The sequence below is a fragment of the Aethalodelphis obliquidens genome, unplaced genomic scaffold, assembly GCF_003676395.1.
Source record: "Aethalodelphis obliquidens isolate GAN/ISIS:26980383/991018 unplaced genomic scaffold, ASM367639v1 scaffold13, whole genome shotgun sequence".
NCBI classification, from domain to species: domain Eukaryota; kingdom Metazoa; phylum Chordata; class Mammalia; order Artiodactyla; family Delphinidae; genus Aethalodelphis; species Aethalodelphis obliquidens.
In genome coordinates this window covers 26,091,148-26,108,917 of record NW_020837957.1, presented here as the reverse complement: position 1 = coordinate 26,108,917, position 17,770 = coordinate 26,091,148, and the positions used below count along the sequence as shown (strand labels likewise).

Here is a 17,770-nt window from a genome sequence, read left to right as displayed (position 1 = left end):
TGTAAATGTTACTAACAAGCTCAAGCTAAGAGGGCAACTGGTGCTGTTGTATGTGGGGTATGGAATATATTTTGAAGTCTCAGAGAGGAGATAAACATTAGAATATAAAGGATAAAATATATCCTGTCAATAGTGATGGCATCACTAAATCCCATACCCATCTTGGAAATGATCACAACATCAAGGCCTGTGATTTAAGATGAGATTACATGTCAAATCATAAGCAGACCGCACCAAGTCACGTATTCATCTCACTTTTTCCCCAGAGTGACCATGACATAAGAAGGAATTGATATTGTGATGCCTAAATTGTCCTTAAGATGGAGATACTGAGGCCACAAAATTTCAGTCTCAGAAATTCAGAAAGAAGTTAATTAGATATTTGGGAACACTTTCCCACGTGAGAGAATTGTGGTTTGCTTTACGTACCCATTTTAAAGAAATTCAAAGCTGTTTATCAGAAACAAGGAATTTTTTTTTAAATTTCATTTGATAGTTGTAAAAGAATAATAATTTGGGGGCTTCCCTGGTGGCACAGTGGTTGAGAGTCCGCCTGTCGATGCAGAGGACACGGGCCGGGAAGATCCCACATGCCGCGGAGCGGCTGGGCCCGTGAACCATGGCCGCTGGGCCTGCGCATCCGGAGCCTGTGCTCGGCAACGGGAAGGGCCACAACCGTGAGAGGCCCGCGGCGTACCGCAAAAAGAAAAATAATAATTTGAATAATCTTTCCTCCTCAGAGACACATACTTGGTCCTTTAGGGTAAGATCCTTTTTCTTTTTTCTTTTTAAACAACTGATGATCAACTTATTAAAAATGTTGATTTAAGCATCCGCAGTGGTGACTTCAACCTCGACTCCTGGCTCAATACTGATGGAAGTGTTCTGCTTGACAATCTCAGAGGGACTGTACAGGTCAATGAGTCGCTTGTGGATCCTCATCTGAAAACGGTCCCAAGTCTTAGAACCTTCACCACAAGTTTTCCTTGTAGTTATTCTCAGAGTCTTGGTAGGTATGTGTCCATTTGTTGCCAAGTTAAGCTCCAAGACATTACTTTCTGACCGAGGTACTGTTAATAATAGTTCTTAATTCATTTATTTTGTTAATGAATGTTAATTTTAATTATGTGTATTGTTATTAATTACATTATTGTTAATACATTATTGTTAATTAATAATGCACTATCTAATAAGTGAAATAATTCACAAATAACTCAAAAAAACCCAAAAAACAAGGGAGGAGTTTTCTAGAATTGCATCAAATACTATAGAAATGATTGATGACTTTTGTCCAACTGATGGATGATCAGATTGATCCACTTTTACATTACAATTCTAAATCTTCTGAGGTAGAAGCCACTGTATCATTAATTAAGTTATTCGGGTATGTTTCTCCAAATCTTATCTGTTCTTTTCCAATATAACTGATACTCCTTAAAAGTTATTTTTGTGAAATATTTTAGACACAAAAGATGTAGAAGGAAATGTAACAAATACTTTGTTCCTTGCTTCTAGGCTTAAAAAATAATACATCACAGCTACAATTGAAGAAGCTCTGTGTACCCTTCCTTATGCCATTCCCTTCCTTCTCCTACCATCAAACACCCATCCTGTGCATGTTTTTATACCTTTACCACATGTTAATGTATCCCTAAAATATTTGCCACTGTTTTAAGTGATCTAAAACTTTGTACAAAGGGCATCATACTCTATGTGTCACCAACTTATTTTTATTAGTTTAATATTGTATGTTTGAGATTTATCCATATTGATATATGTCAGTTTGTTTATTCATTTAAGCTGCTAGGTAGTATGAATTTACCTTAATTTATTTATTCATTCTCCTCTTTATGGATATTAAAATTTTTTCTATTTTCACTTACAAACAGTGCTACAATGAATATTCTTATATACGTAACTTGTGCAAGAGTTTCTTTAGGGTATGCATCTCGGAGTAGAACTTCAAGAACCCTGAGTTGGTATCTTCAACTTTATTAATATTACCAAATTGCCCTCTCAAGTGTAAATGACCCCCATTTACACTCCCACCAGCCTGTGTGGTTCCCCCCAGCCCCACCTTTTCTCATCACTTGCGTTGTCCAGCATTTTCATATTTGCCATTTGATAAATGTGAAAAGACATTTGACTGGGTTTTCATTTACATCTCTCCCCAGCTCTTCTCTTTAGGAAAATATCGGCCCAAGCATAAGATATTCTGAAAGTTTTTGTCTTCACCATCCCACTCCCCATTCTTCATTCTGCTGGGAAGCTCTGAGAACTTACGTATCAGGGGACACTTCAGATGTTTCCTTCCATGTGGAGGTGTGACAGTTATGACCTCTCCTCCTCAGTGTTAAGTAAGAAACTGTGAAGGGTCTGAGATTTTACCCTACTTGGAAGCTAACAAGTTAGCCTGCCATCGTTTTATATACATAAACTGACAGAAGACACAAGACCCCTGGGTCAGAGAAACAGACCATTTATGACTCACAGCACGACTCCTGTCTGATAGAATTACTCAGTAAGTCATATACACAACACTGTGCACTAAAGCTGCCCACCATCGCCTCTTGTTCCTTCATACCTAGGATAAATTTCAACTTCATGACCAGTATTGTAATCTCTGCTTTCCTAGACAATTAGGAGAAATCCATTATGGTGAAACTTGTTCCTTTTTATTTCTACAAAAGCCATGTATATCAACGGAGAAAAATTTTAGTATAGTATTTTCAGTCCCTTGTTTTTAGTTTAGCCAATTACAAGCTCAGCATCATGGCATAGTGGACGCTGTCCAAGCACAGTTTGATCTACTTTTGAATACCGATTCTGCCATTTTATACCTGGATGGCTTTGGGCAAGTTTCCTAATTTCTCTGAGATCCAAAGACCTCATCTGTACAGTAGTCATAAAATGCTTGCATCAAAGAGTTGACAGGCTCGGATGCACTAGTGCAGGTAAAACATCTGATACATGATAAATACCTCAGTGTTAACAGTGATTATTATTCTAAAAGGCAACATCCTTTGGTGGAAGGATGTTTATTTCCCTGAATTTAGTAAACACCCCTTGCCCTGATGTTATTCCATAATTATTGCTCCCAGGGATATTTTAGATTTGACAGAAAATAACCACCGCCTTTATTGGGTACCCACAGGCTAGATGTTTTTTTCAAGGTAGAAATTATGCTACACACTTTACAGATGAGGATATGAAGCAAGAGAAGTTAGGAAAATTGCCCACAGTCACACAGTCAGTAAATGTTAGATCTAGGATTTGAACCCACGTCTGTTTACTTCTTAGCCCTGGGCTCCTGTGTATTTATCAATACAAATTAGGATGTATACATTTTAATAAAGCATCAGGATATTAGAGCATTTGACTCATTTTACTTAGTCATGAATATGAATATGACAGTAAATACATTCACAGTTTGGGGATAGAAATGATGCCAAAGTCTCTTGTGATTTTTCTTTACCAGGGAAGTGTAGCTCTACTAAACACACACAAAGTGTCCAAGCTTCCTGTGTGAGTTTAGTAGTGAGCAAAGCCTCTTGAGAAAATGAAACAACCAAAAATCAGTAATGTTTTTAAGATATTTCCTTTTTTACCACTTAACTAAAAGTATTTTGAAAATCCAGTTGCAATTCTAAGGAAGCTTCTCCAACACAGAAAACAATCCCAGGCCAGAGACCCTTGAACTCAGGCACTTTACAACCAACTTCCTTTATGCTTTTCATTTTTTACCATCCTTCTGCTGAGCAGTAAAATGAGTGAGCAATACAGGAATATCAGAATTTTTAGTGTTTTCCTATTCCGTTGGAAGGCTTTATCTGATCTGAGCGATGCTTTAACTACGTTAACACAGAAATACAGCCTCAATGTCGGTGGCTTAAAAGTAAAGAACCATGCTTAGGATGGAATGGCATGTTTAACTTTTCTCTTTCTCATAATCTAAAGACTTATTTCAAGTTATACAATCAGAAAAATCAATGTTTAAACTCTAAAGGACTATTAAGTTCAGAAATCTCCCCTCCAAAGTCCTTCATGTTTCACCAGGTCTTTATTTTAATATGCAATTAAAGCACTGTAATGCCACAACTGATGATGGGAGACTTTCTGTGGGATTAGTCAACCCACATTTAGCCTTCCATCCTTTGTTTCCAGATTGAGCAGAATCTTGCAGTTTCACCCCATCTCTGCCTGTCTGTCTATTCCTCCAGTTGATATTTAAAGTTAGCTTCAAAATAAATAATTATAAGCACCTATGTGTGTCATCACCCATACTATACATTTTCTTCTTTCAAAAATTCTTTCTCCTTGATGCTCAGATTGCTTTGCCACTCTAAACCAAACTGGACTACCTATGAATGCATCAGGAGGCAACCCATTTCCGTAGCTACTTAAGGTATGGATAAAGCCTACAGCAATTATGCACTTTCATTTTAGGCAGCCTCTTAGATTTAACTTTTAATTACTTCCTAGGAATGAGTGCCTCTACCCAATTCACTTAAGCAGATGTAACTACAACTGCAAAAAACACTGTTGACTGGTGTCCTCCAGAGACCTGTTCATTACCTGTCATTAAATGTTTTAAAAGTTTGCATAATTGATCCAGCCAATAAGTCATCATTGATTTATGGGGTTCTGTGCTGAAGAGTTGCTCTTTAAAAATTCATAACACTGGTATGTGTCTTTACAATCCATTAGCTGTTTACGTACCCACAGCCTTAGCATTGATTGACCTTGGACTGAGATTCTCATGGACTTCTTTTTTTTGCAAGTCCTCAGTATAGAAAAGCAATACTTCAGCCTTCTCCCTTGACAGTTATACTTTGATTTTTTTCCCCCTCCATCAAAACAGAAACTTTACTTGAAATGATGAATAAAGCATATTCCATAAACAGCTCTTCACTATTATTTAAGCTTATGGGCTGCGTTGTGTGAATCTCCTTTCCCCACCATCAGATTCAAGTGTGTAAATGTTCTAAAAGGCTTTGAAAGTTTTATGATGATTTCAGGGGATGGAGGAGTAATAGCTGAAGAGTGAAGCTATTAGTTTTAATATTTATATTGAGTGCTCTGAAACATTAATGTGACAAGATGTAAGATCAGTGCAGTGGGATATATTTACTTCACAACCATTGCCACGTGACCAAAAAAACCCGTGTGTGTGTATTTGTGTGTGTGTGTGTCTGTGTGTGCATGTTTATTTTCTAAAACTTTTGAGGCCAAGGTTCAAACGTTGTTTGCAGCTTATTATTTTTTCTTTTTCATGAGATTTAAAGTTCTGATTGATGAATACGTTAGCTTTTCTTGAACTTGAGCTATTTTTAAGAAGCAGGAATGGGCTGCCAGACAAAGGTTGATACATGGGTTTGTTAATTTGTGTGGGTCTGCATTCCAACAGTACTCTGAGCCCACCATAGTGAATACCATCCACCAGATTAGTAACACTTTCTCCTGCCTTCACTTCCTACTGTGTCTTGGGGAATCTAAAGAGTGATGATTATAAATCTGGACTGAGAGGACTTTGTAATGAGAGCCACTCCAGGCGATTTCATATGGAAAAGAAATGAGGCAAGGAAGTTTTGAGCTCTGGACTCTGTCAGTTCCGGATTCAGCCTCAGCTCCACCCCAACAGGCTTTGTGACCTTGTGCATGTCTCTCTACATTTTCAAGTTTGATTATTGATTTTTAAAAGGAGAATAATAATTTACCAATTCACATACTTCTTGCAGTGATTAAGAGACAATCCCTGTAAAGACCTGGCACAGTAAATATTCCTGAGTATTATTCCCACAATCAAATGAGCAAATACCTTCAGCGTGCCTGTAATGTGCAAGGCACTGAATTTTCACCAATTACTAGATTTTTAAAGTGTGATATATGGTTCTCATTTTCAAGATATTAACCATCTATTGGGAAACCAAGAACATTTGACCAACTTAAATCTCAGAACAAAGGCAGAAGTGTTGTTCTAGAACTAGAGCAGACCTAAAAGTCCCGAGTTTAAGTCTAAGCCCTGCCATTTGCTGCCTGGACAGCACCAGGCTTGTCAGTCTCTCTGAGACTCTATTTGCTCGAATGCGAAGTAAGAGTATTGATACTTCACCTCACATAGTGGCCATGAAGATTCAAGAACATAACGTTAATAATGTTTGCGGTAAATGGTAAGCTACTAAAAAGGTGGTACATTCAGACAATTCCAAGTTTGGAGAGTTTAGACAAACCTGAGTGGCCAGATGACTTCCTAGCTAATTTTGGATATCCATAGCAATGAAGGCATTCTTCATGACATAAATGAGACAGAGAGTAGGTAATGATAAAGATCAGTGAAGGAAGACCTTGTTTTCTGCAGGGTGATCATGGCAGAGTGGGACTGGACCGGACATATAAGGTCAATTTCAACATCAATAGGCAAAGAAAAGTAATTAACTGTGAGAGTAGTCAAAATGCGATGAGTAAAAGGAACAAAAAGCAAAGGAAGAAAAGCCAAGGTCCACGGGGAGGGTAGAAGTATGGTGTGGGCATGGGCGCTAAACTGTGGGAGCTAAAGTTACAAAAGTGATCTAGGGAAGATGGCAGCGCCTGGAGCGCCAGGATGGAGTTGTTATTTTGACCCTGTAGCCCAGTGGGGTTTTTTCCTTTCCCATTTTAAAAAAGCAGTATAATATTTTAATAAAAGTTAACTTTTTATTTTTTAATCTAAGTAAAATATATCCATAGTTTAAGGCAGCAGTTTTTAACCTTGGATGTATATCAAAATCACTTGGGGAGCTTTTATAAATTCAATACCCAGGCCTCACCCCAGACTAATTAAATCAGATTCTCTTAGGGTGGGACCCAGACATCAGTCAGCATTTTTAAAGCTCCCAGGTGATTCTGCTGCAACCAAGGTCGAGAACCACTGGTTTAAAGTGTTCATTTTGCACTACAATGAAAAAGAGCTATTCCTCTGCTCCATTCCACCCCTCCACTTAGCCTCAGAGTATAAAGGCCACAACTTGTCTCTTCTGTTTTCCATATATTAGTCTCTTGTATTTCGAAGGTTTCCCTCAGATCCATAGGAATCCTTGACCCTCTGTTCGTGTTTAAGAATGAGATACTAAAAAAATTATGGAAAATTCCTTTGCATGGATTTTGCATGGCTTATGGAAGATTCCTTCGCAATTGTTGGGCTTTATCGTAGGTAAGTGGTGAGCTAGCTTTTTAGTTGAAGGAACTTCATATGTCAACATTCATAAGGCTTTTCTCTGGGATTCTTCATTTTCTTAAGAGAAGACTCCTCCAGACTCCTGTCTGGGCACTTTGCATGACTTGGTTCCTCTACTCTGTGAACGGGGCAGAGGAAGGACACCAAGGTCCCGCTCGTCAATAGGCCAACTGTCACTTAATGCCCTTATTTTTTGCCTTTGCACCTCATCCTTTGCCCTCTGATGTGGCCATGTTCCCCAAACCAGAGCCCCCTTGGTTCAGCTTTTCTAGAGATTAAATTTCTGTTTTCTGAGGTAAATGTAGGGGAGGGTGGTGTATGGTGGGAGGTGGGGGGAAGGTAGAGGCGAGGAGTAGAATCTGCGTGTTCTAGACTGTGCAGTGGTCCTGGGAGTCCAAAAGCTTCATATCTTAACTCACCTTCCACTAATTCTCCTGATTTCTGCTCTGTCTCCTGATTTCCTCACCCCATTAGGTGGTACCTGATGTCCAACCTTGATGTTTTTCCTGGGGTTTTATTGGTTGAATCTGCTCATTTCTTATTGGTATTTATCCTCTGCAAGTCCTTGTATTTTAACTTCCTCTGCTCTGCTGAATCATTTACCACTCTCCATCTATTTCTGATCTTGCAAAAATATCGTAGCCTTTCTTGTCTGTTGTCCCCTCTCCTGCTTCTTTGACCTTGTGGGTTTATATAATTTTGGTTTTGTTCTTTGAATATTATTTTAATGGAAATAAAATAAAGGGAAACACATGTGGTCAATCTGCCACGTCTAAACAGAAGTCCCAGGGGAATGGGGGAAGAGTTGTGATTGTTTTTATAAATATTGTGCAGAACTATTAAAAAACAGTTAGAAACAGAGTCTATTCCATGTAAATGAGGGGTAGAGATCCCCTTCCCATCCTCTCCCTTTTCCTTCAAACCCAAACAAACTCCGAGAATACAGATGGAAGAAAGTCCTACTGTAAACAGGGAGTGGTCAGAGGTGAAGACCATGGTCTCCAAATGCTTCCCTTCTGGGTCTTTTTGCTAAAATATGGAGTGACCAAGGAGCCATGAGGGAGTTGTCTCGTTTCCTGCTATGATTTGCCATGGTCCTTTTGCAGATTTCTGTTACTAACAAAAATTCCTTAAGTACTTTATTCCTAAGGAAGATTAAGATTGCCTGGGGGACACAAAAATCAACAAAATAGCCTCTATGCTCAAGGAACTGATAAGCCAGTGGGGAGGCTGGTGGGAGAGTGGCTGTCACATCATACGCCCTTTCAAAAGCTCTGTCCCATCTCACACATCCTCCAGAGCTGAGAGGGCCTCCTACCAGTCCCCAGCTTCACCTCTTCATTATCAAAAAGCACGAATCTCAGGAAGTTCTGCACAGGGATATTCACAGAGGGCGCAAACAAATGGTGAACAGGTGGGTGCTGCCCCTACAATCCAACCAAGCTCCGATTCCAATCCACCTGCCCCCCACAGCTCCCCGGCCTCAGCAGAGACCTTGAAGGATGGATGCTCTAGGCCAATGGCAGTTCATATCCTCATATTCAATAAGTATTGTTCAGGCCTCAAATTCAAAGCGGGAAATATGTATCAGCAGATGAAAGTCTTGATGAGCACATTCTCTTTTTTAACTGCTTTTCTATCCTCTCTGTCTTCCCCTACATGCCTACTCATGCTTTCCTCATTTAAAGGATTCACTTTAAGCGCCATCCCAAGTGCTCACACGGAGGCAAATTAATATGCTTTGTTTGTCCCCAGCTATGAGTCCTCTAATGTAAAGGTTACACGGCAAATATTTTCTATCCCAAATGTCAGAACAATCATGGACTTCCCCGAGGGGACTGTTTTTCAAAAACTCCGTGAAATCAGGTTGGCAGGCCAGGAAGGACAGAGCGCTGTCACCACAAGTATCCCTTGAAAAACTGCAGTAAATGGTGTACTCACAGTCCACACAGTAACACTTGGGAACACCCCAAGCTAGGGCTCCTGGGGCTCAGGAGGCATCATGGGTGGCAGGTCCAACCACCTACCCACCCACTCCCAGTCAAGCCTGTGGCCCCTCACACTGTCGGCTCATTTTTCCTGACAAATCTCCAGACGTACACACCTCAGCCACAAGGAATAATTAGGCTTAAAAAACTTTCTGTGGGAAAAACTCCCACACATTTGTAGGTTTGTCCTGGGGATACCAAGCTCCACTACGCAAATATAATAGTATCAGCAGCTTTCTTGCATGTGCCCTTCCCTCTGTGGTCTTCCGAAGTGCTGTACCCACCATGGGACAAAGCTGGCACGGTAATTCAGGTTGGTGGGCAAACTCTGACAGCCTTTTCACAGATCCTGCTTCTCCCTTCTTAGTAAGGGGACAGGAGGAAGACAGAAAGGAGAAGAGAAGATGTGAGAAAGTTATTAACTTGGCCCCAGACTTCCCTTCCCTCTGCCTGACTCAGGTTTTGGGATCTTGTCTGCTTACCTGACCTCCTTTCCTGAGTGTTCTGAAAAAGGAAGCGTAAAAGTCATACTGGAAGATTCTATAGAGAAAATCAATAAGAATAAAAGGAAAACTGCACCCCCCCAAGGGGCTGTATGAAATGAAGGAAATGTGGCATATTGGGAAAGATTGTATGAGAGGGATCCTGGAGAAGAGAAGTGATATAAAGGTAAACATAGGGATAATCAATATTTTTCTGGACTAAGTGAGTAAGAAATTCCTCCAAGTTCCCTTCAGCCAAACAATGGAAGACAATGGGTGATGTGACCATACTTTGCTTTGGTCTATGTACTTGAACATCCTTAAATGACTGAGATACACAGAGAAGATCTGAATTTTTATTGGCACTATAATTCTTTAACTACGACACATTGTAGAAGCTTCCTAAGCCTGCCCAGAGAGTAGCTCTGTACAAACTTGAGCTATACACTTGTCTCTTCTGTAACCTACAGTGATATTTTGTCCTATTCAGCTACTTCCCGTAGATTAGCCTTCTAGGCTGTCTTTCCCTTCTCTTCCTCAGAAAATGCACCCTTGACCTTGAATGGATTCTATCCAGAGTACTCACTGAACCGAGCATTAACCAATAAATGGAGAATAATGTTTGAACCAATGAAAAGATAAGGACTCTTTGATTGATATGCTTGATATCTTTTGTCTGCCCTTCCAGATTTACCTTTCTCCACCCTGGTCTAGGCCCCTGGGGGCTGACTTGCATGGCCTGATTAGTGAAACACCTTGCTCTGACTTCCAGTTGAGTTTGGCCAACCGGAAGCACCAGAATGAGACCTAGGGATAGGAGTTGAGGCTGGTTGTTCATTCCCCAAACTCACTTCCTGCTCTCCAGGAGTGTTCCTCAACCCAAGACTCAACCTCAGTCTGGAGACCCTCTCCACCAGCTCTCCTTCCTGGGCTATGATAACCATTCCTCCCCTTTGGCATTCAGGCTTGGAATTCACTAGCTCTGGAGTTCGGTGCTACCCTTTGTGGGTTTTCCCGGCTCCTCACCCACATCCTTGTCAATAGTCTCATTATTAGACTCTCTTCAAATTGTCCAAGTCGAGCCTGCCATCTGTTTGCTGCTGGGACCCTGACTGACAAACTTGGCAGAATGAAATTTAGCCCACCCAGAGGTGAAAATAAAATAATGTGCATTTATTAAGCAATTATAAGATAAACATAGGCTGAGAAAAAAAAATCTTGTTAGACTTAAGATATATAAGAAAACATTAAATTATAACAAATAAATCATATCAATAGTATGGGTTTCCTATACCTAGGAAGCTCATGATTCCAATCACTGTATTACAAGAAAGGCTGTTAAAAATCTTATACAATCATCTTTCTTTTTAAACTTCTAAAAGAAAAAATCCCCTAAAACAAGGATTCAACAAAAGAGCTGAGAAGGGTATAATTTAAGCCTAATAGACTGAGATGAGAAGGATGTAGCTGGGATAAGTAAAAATTATAAAGAAAATAAAAATGAAATAGAAGAATTAAGATCTGCAGTAGTAGAAGCAGTCAAGAGCAGAATTGTCATTGAATAAAATTAAGTCAGTGGTTGCAAAGAATTCACTTGAAGAGCTTTATCATAACACAGAGGAAATGTATGTAGAGAATCAGCCAAAGATCAGCTGAGATCTCAGTGAAGTTACTAAACAGGCGACATACAAGATAAATGTTCAATAAGCAAAGCTTTCTAATATATCAGAATAATTACTTAGAAAATATAATAGGAAAAGATTCCATTCATGTTAAAGATATAAATTAATTAATGTATTTGTTTATATTCATCACAAACTGATGTATGGGGTTGTATGAAGAAAACTACAGAGCTTTATTTAGTTATAACAGAAAGTGGAATGACGTTGTTTTAGTGGATAGGAAAACTCACTATTGTAAAAATATCAATTATTCCCAAATTAATGTGGAAGTTTACGTGCAATAATAATCCAAAGCCGAATGGGACTTTTGTTTGGTGTGGCATGGAGAAGGGCAAGGACTTGACAAAGGATTCTGTATTTATAGAAGAAAGTGTGCCAAAAAAAATCAAAGAAAATTTTGAAAAGCGAGCTCAAAGGAAAAAGGCTGTTATACTATAAAGTTATAATGATTAAAACATTGTATTACTTTTACAACAATGTAAAATAATGGAAAGGGGCAATACATGAAATAGAATGGATATTCCAGACATAACAATCTCTATAATATATAATGAGATGGTACCATAAATCAATGGACAGAAGAGAGATTATTCAATAATTTGTACTGAAACTAGTGGATACATTTTAGAAAAAATATGTTCAATTTTACCTCACCTACCTACACCAAAACCAATTCTAAATGGATTAAAGAACTACACTTTAAAAATTATACCATTAAAAGCTAGAAAAAATTGTAAGGTCTTGGATTGAGAAAGAATTTTCTATGTAAATACAATAGAATATTTCTCTGCCATAAAAAGGAACGAAATTGGGTCATTGGTAGAGATGTGGATGAAACTAGAGTCTGTCACACAGAGTGAAGTAAGTCAGAAAGAGAAAAACAAATATCATATATTAACACATATATGTGGAATCTAGAGAAATGGCACAGATGAACCTATTTGTAGGGCAGGAATAGAGACGCAGACGTAGGGAATGGACATGTGGACACGGCAGGGGGTGGGATGAATTGGCAGATTGGGATTGACGTATGTGCGTTTCCATGTGTAAAACAGATAGCTAGTGGGAACCTGCTGTAGAGCACAGGGAGCTCAGCTTGGTGCTCTGTGATGACCTAGATGGGTGGGATGAGGGGGGTGGAAGGGAGATCCAAGAGGGAGGGGATGTATGTATACATATAGTTGATTCAGTTTGTTGTACAGCAGAAACTAACACAACGTTCTAAAGCAATTATACTGCAATTTTAAAAAGTTATGAGAGAAGTCATAAAGAAATACTTCATTAGTTTTAAAATCAACTTCTATATAACATAAGGTATTTGAGTTTGGGTAAGATATTAGAGTAACTGCTGTAACAAAAAGTCAACAATATAATTGCTTAAAGGACAAAGCATTTTATGTGCTCTCACGTAAGTGTCCAAGATGTGTCACTCAGGTTCATCTAGGTTCTCTCAAATTCCTTGCTCTGCCACCTTCTAAGGCATTGTTGCCTGTAGTTAAAGCTGAGCTTCTGCCACATCTGGATCTCCAGCTGGAGAAACAGGGGGAAGAGCAAGAAGGACGTATTTCCACCATCTTAAAGACCTGGCCAGACAATGGCAACCATCACTTCGGCTCACATTCCATTCTGGCTCCATTTAACTTCAAGAGGGGTAGAATATATAGTCCCTAGCTAGGTAGCCACATGTCCAGCTATACTGGACTACGAAAAAGGGGAGAACAAATTCAGGTGGAAAATAGCAGTATCCACCACACCATCATAAAGACAACTGAAAGGTAGAGAGAAAACTGAAGAAAAATCGTGCAGCAAATATGGAAAAGCTTGTCATCATTATGACATAAAGAAGTCCATAGAGGAAATTCAAAAAGAGCTAATGTACCCATAAAAAATGGACAAAAGACATAAACAAACAATATAAATGTCCCATAAACATGAAAATTAGCATTGGTTGTAACAAAGGAATTTAAATGGAAATGATTAAATGCTATTGTTTATCAATCCATTTGTCAAGATCTTTCTTAATGATCATTCTCAATGCTGGCAGTGTGGTGAGACCACTTTGTTGGAGTATAAATATCAGAGCCTTCAGCCTTTGTAAAATATAATATATACCAAGAGTTCAACCATGCTCTTCTCCTGGAACCCTGAATCCATGTTAAGAATCTACCCTAAGGAAATAACCCAAGAAATGGTCAAAGAGGTGTGTACAAATATGTTCACTCTAGCACAAACAGTTGTAAGTAACCTAAATGTCTGACAATAAGAATGGTTAAATAAAGTACGTGTAGGGAGAGCACTGCTGCTGTCTTCACGTCCCCATCTCGCCTATAGACAACTTCTTTCCACATCCCCATTTAGGAAGTGCTGGCAAGGAGAATATATTAAATTTCTTCAATCCTTACTTGTTTCTTTCCCAGAAAAAAATACCTTATTTGCTTTCAGAGAGCATCATATCAATGGGCCATATGCCACACAGATAGAGTTGGCAGGAAGCATCCTTTACCCTCTCACACTCAGGATTCTTAGGAAAGTCCAGGCCTCCACCTCTGCTTCCTCATAAGTGGTGTGATGTCTCGGAATCAAGACCCTCAGTCTCCCAGATTCTCCCAGATGCCATGGAAGTGACTAGTTAAGTGTCTCAGAATTCACTTTCTAAACTCAATTATTCAGACAGAAGCATCCAACGTCAGGAGATGGGGTGGAGCAAGGGGGCAGTTCTCAGACCCTACTCTCTTCCTCCAAGCTAACTTCTCTGGGAAGTTCCAAATTCTGGGAATTATTAGGCCTTCATTGATAAGGGTACTTTGTTCCCTACATGGCTCCCTATCCCCATTTTCTACTGGTTAAAACATGGAAGGAGTAGTGCCCTAAACCTCCAATACTAGGGGATATCTGTAAGTGAAATAATATCCATTTTGTTTGAGAATTATGTTTATTTTTACAGGAAAATGCTATATGATATCAAACGGAAAGGCAAGTAAATCAGACCTCATTTCAACAATATGGAAAGCCAGAATATGATATCTTTGCAGGAAAAGGCATATGAAAATGCCGGATAATTCTTTTTTTAATCTTTTCAAGCTTAGATGAACTGGAATGAAAATAAGTGAAGTCCTCAGGTCATAATGGACAAAAGAAGGGAAGTACCCAATGAAGCTGGTGGCTTCGGCTTTAATAGGTTATCAGTGGCTTAAATGACAAAAAGCTTAGACCACATACAAGGTAGGAGTTGTATCAGAGACCCTACCGCATAAAGCTGGGACCACAAAAGGCAACTTTTTGGATGGCTAAACATGGAAAATTTCTGCCGCCACCCATAAGGAGGGAATTAAGAAAAATTTCCAATCTCAGCCTTGGCTTGTAGGGAACAGACAAAGCAGCACTTTGTAACTGCAAGCCAGTCTTCACATGGGTTTGGGACTGGAATTCATATGATGGCCCCAAATACCTAAGTCATGAATTTGGTTTAAAGTGTTCCCAAGCATCTGGTGGAATCACATACTAATCCTCTCTGGAAATCATACCACAGAAAAAAGTTCCAGGATCACGGATCATGAGCTCTCTCTCTCTCTGTCTCTCTCTGTCTCTCATAAACACACACACACACACACACACACACACACACACACACAGGTGCACAAGTGCATGCACAGACATGCACATATTTGAGATATCGAGCCACCGTGAAAAATTGCTCATAGAAACAGAAATCAGGCAATTAGATTTGCAAAGATGGTGGATATTCAGATAACCAGATGCAGAATATAAGTTTAACATTTTTAAGTAAATAAAAGAAATTGAATAAAAGCAAGACTAAGGAGTAAGAGACTATGAAAAATGAACAGGCAGGCAGATAAGAAAAAAGAGAAACAAAATTTCTAGAAATTAAAAAACACAATGAATACAGTTAGAAATTTAATGAATGGATTAAAAAGCAGATTAGATGCACAGTAATTCCAATCTCAGGAACTTATCATAAAGAAACAAATTAACAGAAGTAAAAAAAATCTGTCATAGACATGCTCACTGTGGCAATGTCTACAAAGAAAAGCATGGGAATAATCTTTATGGTTAAAGAGTTTACATGGTTAAAGATATCAAATCTTTAAAAATGCTTTCATTAACTAAACATTTAAGCTTTTAAAAAAAGCAAATTAGACATATCCGAAAGAATTAGTGAATTAATCAATGAGACAACTTGTGTTAATATCTTCTAGTAATATCTACAATATATGTTTTTATATTATGATTTAGTATTATGTTTTATATTATGATATAATATGTTTTATATTATGCTTTAGTAGAGACATGAATGTCTATATAATTAGCCTTTGATTTCAATTTGCAAAGAACTTTTACTTATAAAATGGCATTATCCTGAAAATAATCCCATGGGATTTTTAGAGTAGACATTAATTCCCCAAATAGATTGTAAATTCATTGAAAGCAGGGGCTGAAATGTATTTTTGGTCTTCCACAAATAATTACATGCAATCAACAGATATTATATCTGTTGAATAAATATAGTTAAATCCATTCAGTGCTTCTCTAGTCTGTAATGCATTTGAACAAAATATCCACTCTTTCTTTAAAAATCTTTCTCCGGCTTAAAAGTAATTCTTTTTCACAAGTGATTTTGAAATCCCAAAACTGAAGTTTCTAGAAAGGAAACAACATGTGTAAAGACCATTTAATTGGGTACCTAGAGACGCAGATCTGCCCTGATGTAGTTATTTGAACTTGGGCAAAGGAAGAAGTATAGTTGAATTAGGTAAATATTGATGGAGTGTCTGCCAAGTGCCAGACATTGTTTGGTAACTTACATATGTTATGATCTCAACAGTCTTTTGAGAAAATGTCCCAAAGTGATCTTTTCTTGTGTAACACAATGTGTAAAAGAATCATCATTTACTAGGTGCTGTATTTTGTGTCAGGCACTGTGCCAGTTCCTTGACATACATTTTTGTCCTCAATAGTTAACCAATTGCCTCAGCATTTACATGGCATTTTCTCATAGAAATCTCTCCTGCAAGCAGTAGTGTGCCAATGGAGTAACCCCTCAAGTCTGCTGTGCCTCAAATGCTTCTTCAAGATCCATGGTAAGAAGAGGGACCATAACGAAGAGAAAGTCCAACCAGCCTTCCCCCACAGCCTGCATTAGAGGGGAATAGGGGGCTGATACTTCTACTCCCCAAAATAACAGTGGGGAGTAGCAGCTCAGTGGGGACGGCAGGAATCACAGACCAAAGTCCACTATTGTAAGAGCCTGTAAGGGATCTGCAACCTTCTGCTTACCTTTTGTTTTCACTTCATTTGTGCAAATCATCTCATATAATTAGGCTCTACCAGAGCTTGCTGGAAAAACCCAAATAAGTCACTCAAGAAAATAAAACCTAACATAGATTGAGGGGGTCAAGAACAATATGAAACCCAAGCCAGGATCATAGCAGGAGTCCAGCTGGCCTAGGATATAGAAGGAACAGAGCAACGAAGTCCAAGTGGACACAACCCTCCCATCCCCAGAAACCTAGATGACAGCTTTAAAAAGAGTAATAACAATAGCAAATGCCTATATGGTGCTTACTTTATGCCAGGCACTGTTTATATATATATATGTGTGTGTATATATATATATATATATATATATATATATATATATATATCTCCATATATTTTCTCTATTTAATCCTTTTTGGTGAGTGTCTTTGTTAGTCCCAATTTTTAGATGAGGACACGTCTACTAATATCAGAGGTACCCCATGGCAAAGCCAGAGTTCAAGTGCAGGCGATCTGGCTTCAGAGTCCAAGCTCTTCGTCGCTAGCTCCACCACCTCTCACATACTAATCAGACACTCTTATTCCAGGGATGTACAGAGGTCTTTGGTGACTAAGACATACATACGTGACACATGTATCCACATTAGTTGCACAGTACTCATAGACTGAGACCTCCCAGGAGACTCACTTTTCACCTCACTTGCCCGGTAAACCTGGGCGAGTGTGACTCTCAGTAAAGAGCTCAGCTTCTGTGTCTGCCGGATCAGCCCTGCACTCATTCGTTCAGATACCGTCACAAAACAGGCAGAGCTCCGGTGCCAGCCTCTCCCGTGCTCACACTGTGATCTGTACCTGTGGTTGCCTTCCCCTGAACCAAGCATCGAAAGCTGTGTGTCTGGCTTTTCTTTAACCCGTGGCTCCATGATAAGGAACCCTTTCCGGTGCAGCAGGAGTGACAGAAGATCATTTCCTTTGTTTGCCTAGAGGTTTACCCCTCTTCTATAAAATCCTCTTCCTCTATTCCCATTGCCCCTTGGTCCTTTAAATCCCTCTAGGGCACACACCTCTGTTATGATCATGTGAGGTGAGGTCCATGATTTCCAGCAAGAAGCAGCAGGAGAGCCCTTA

At 39.1% G+C, this 17,770-nt stretch overlaps 1 protein-coding gene across 1 annotated transcript; it reads right to left on the bottom strand.

The window, feature by feature from the left end:
* Positions 1–825: 825 nt before the first annotated feature.
* On the bottom strand, positions 826–17,565 carry LOC113624277 (40S ribosomal protein S20-like). The gene is made up of 2 exons (XM_027113939.1): positions 17,331–17,565; positions 826–1,070 (listed from the first exon to the last, which is right to left on the bottom strand). Exons 1-2 carry the CDS (start codon positions 17,563–17,565, stop codon positions 826–828), a joined length of 480 nt encoding a protein of 159 aa, XP_026969740.1.
* Positions 17,566–17,770: the final 205 nt, after the last annotated feature.

Excerpts from the sequence above, each read along its gene's own strand:
- LOC113624277 (XM_027113939.1), bottom strand. The coding sequence starts at position 17,565 with ATGGAGCCACGGGTTAAAGAAAAGCCAGACACACAGCTTTCGATGCTT. Across the intron at positions 1,071-17,330 it reads CCGGGCAAGTGAGGTGAAAA|TACCTCGGTCAGAAAGTAAT; the intron begins GTGAGTCTCCTG and ends TATTATTAACAG.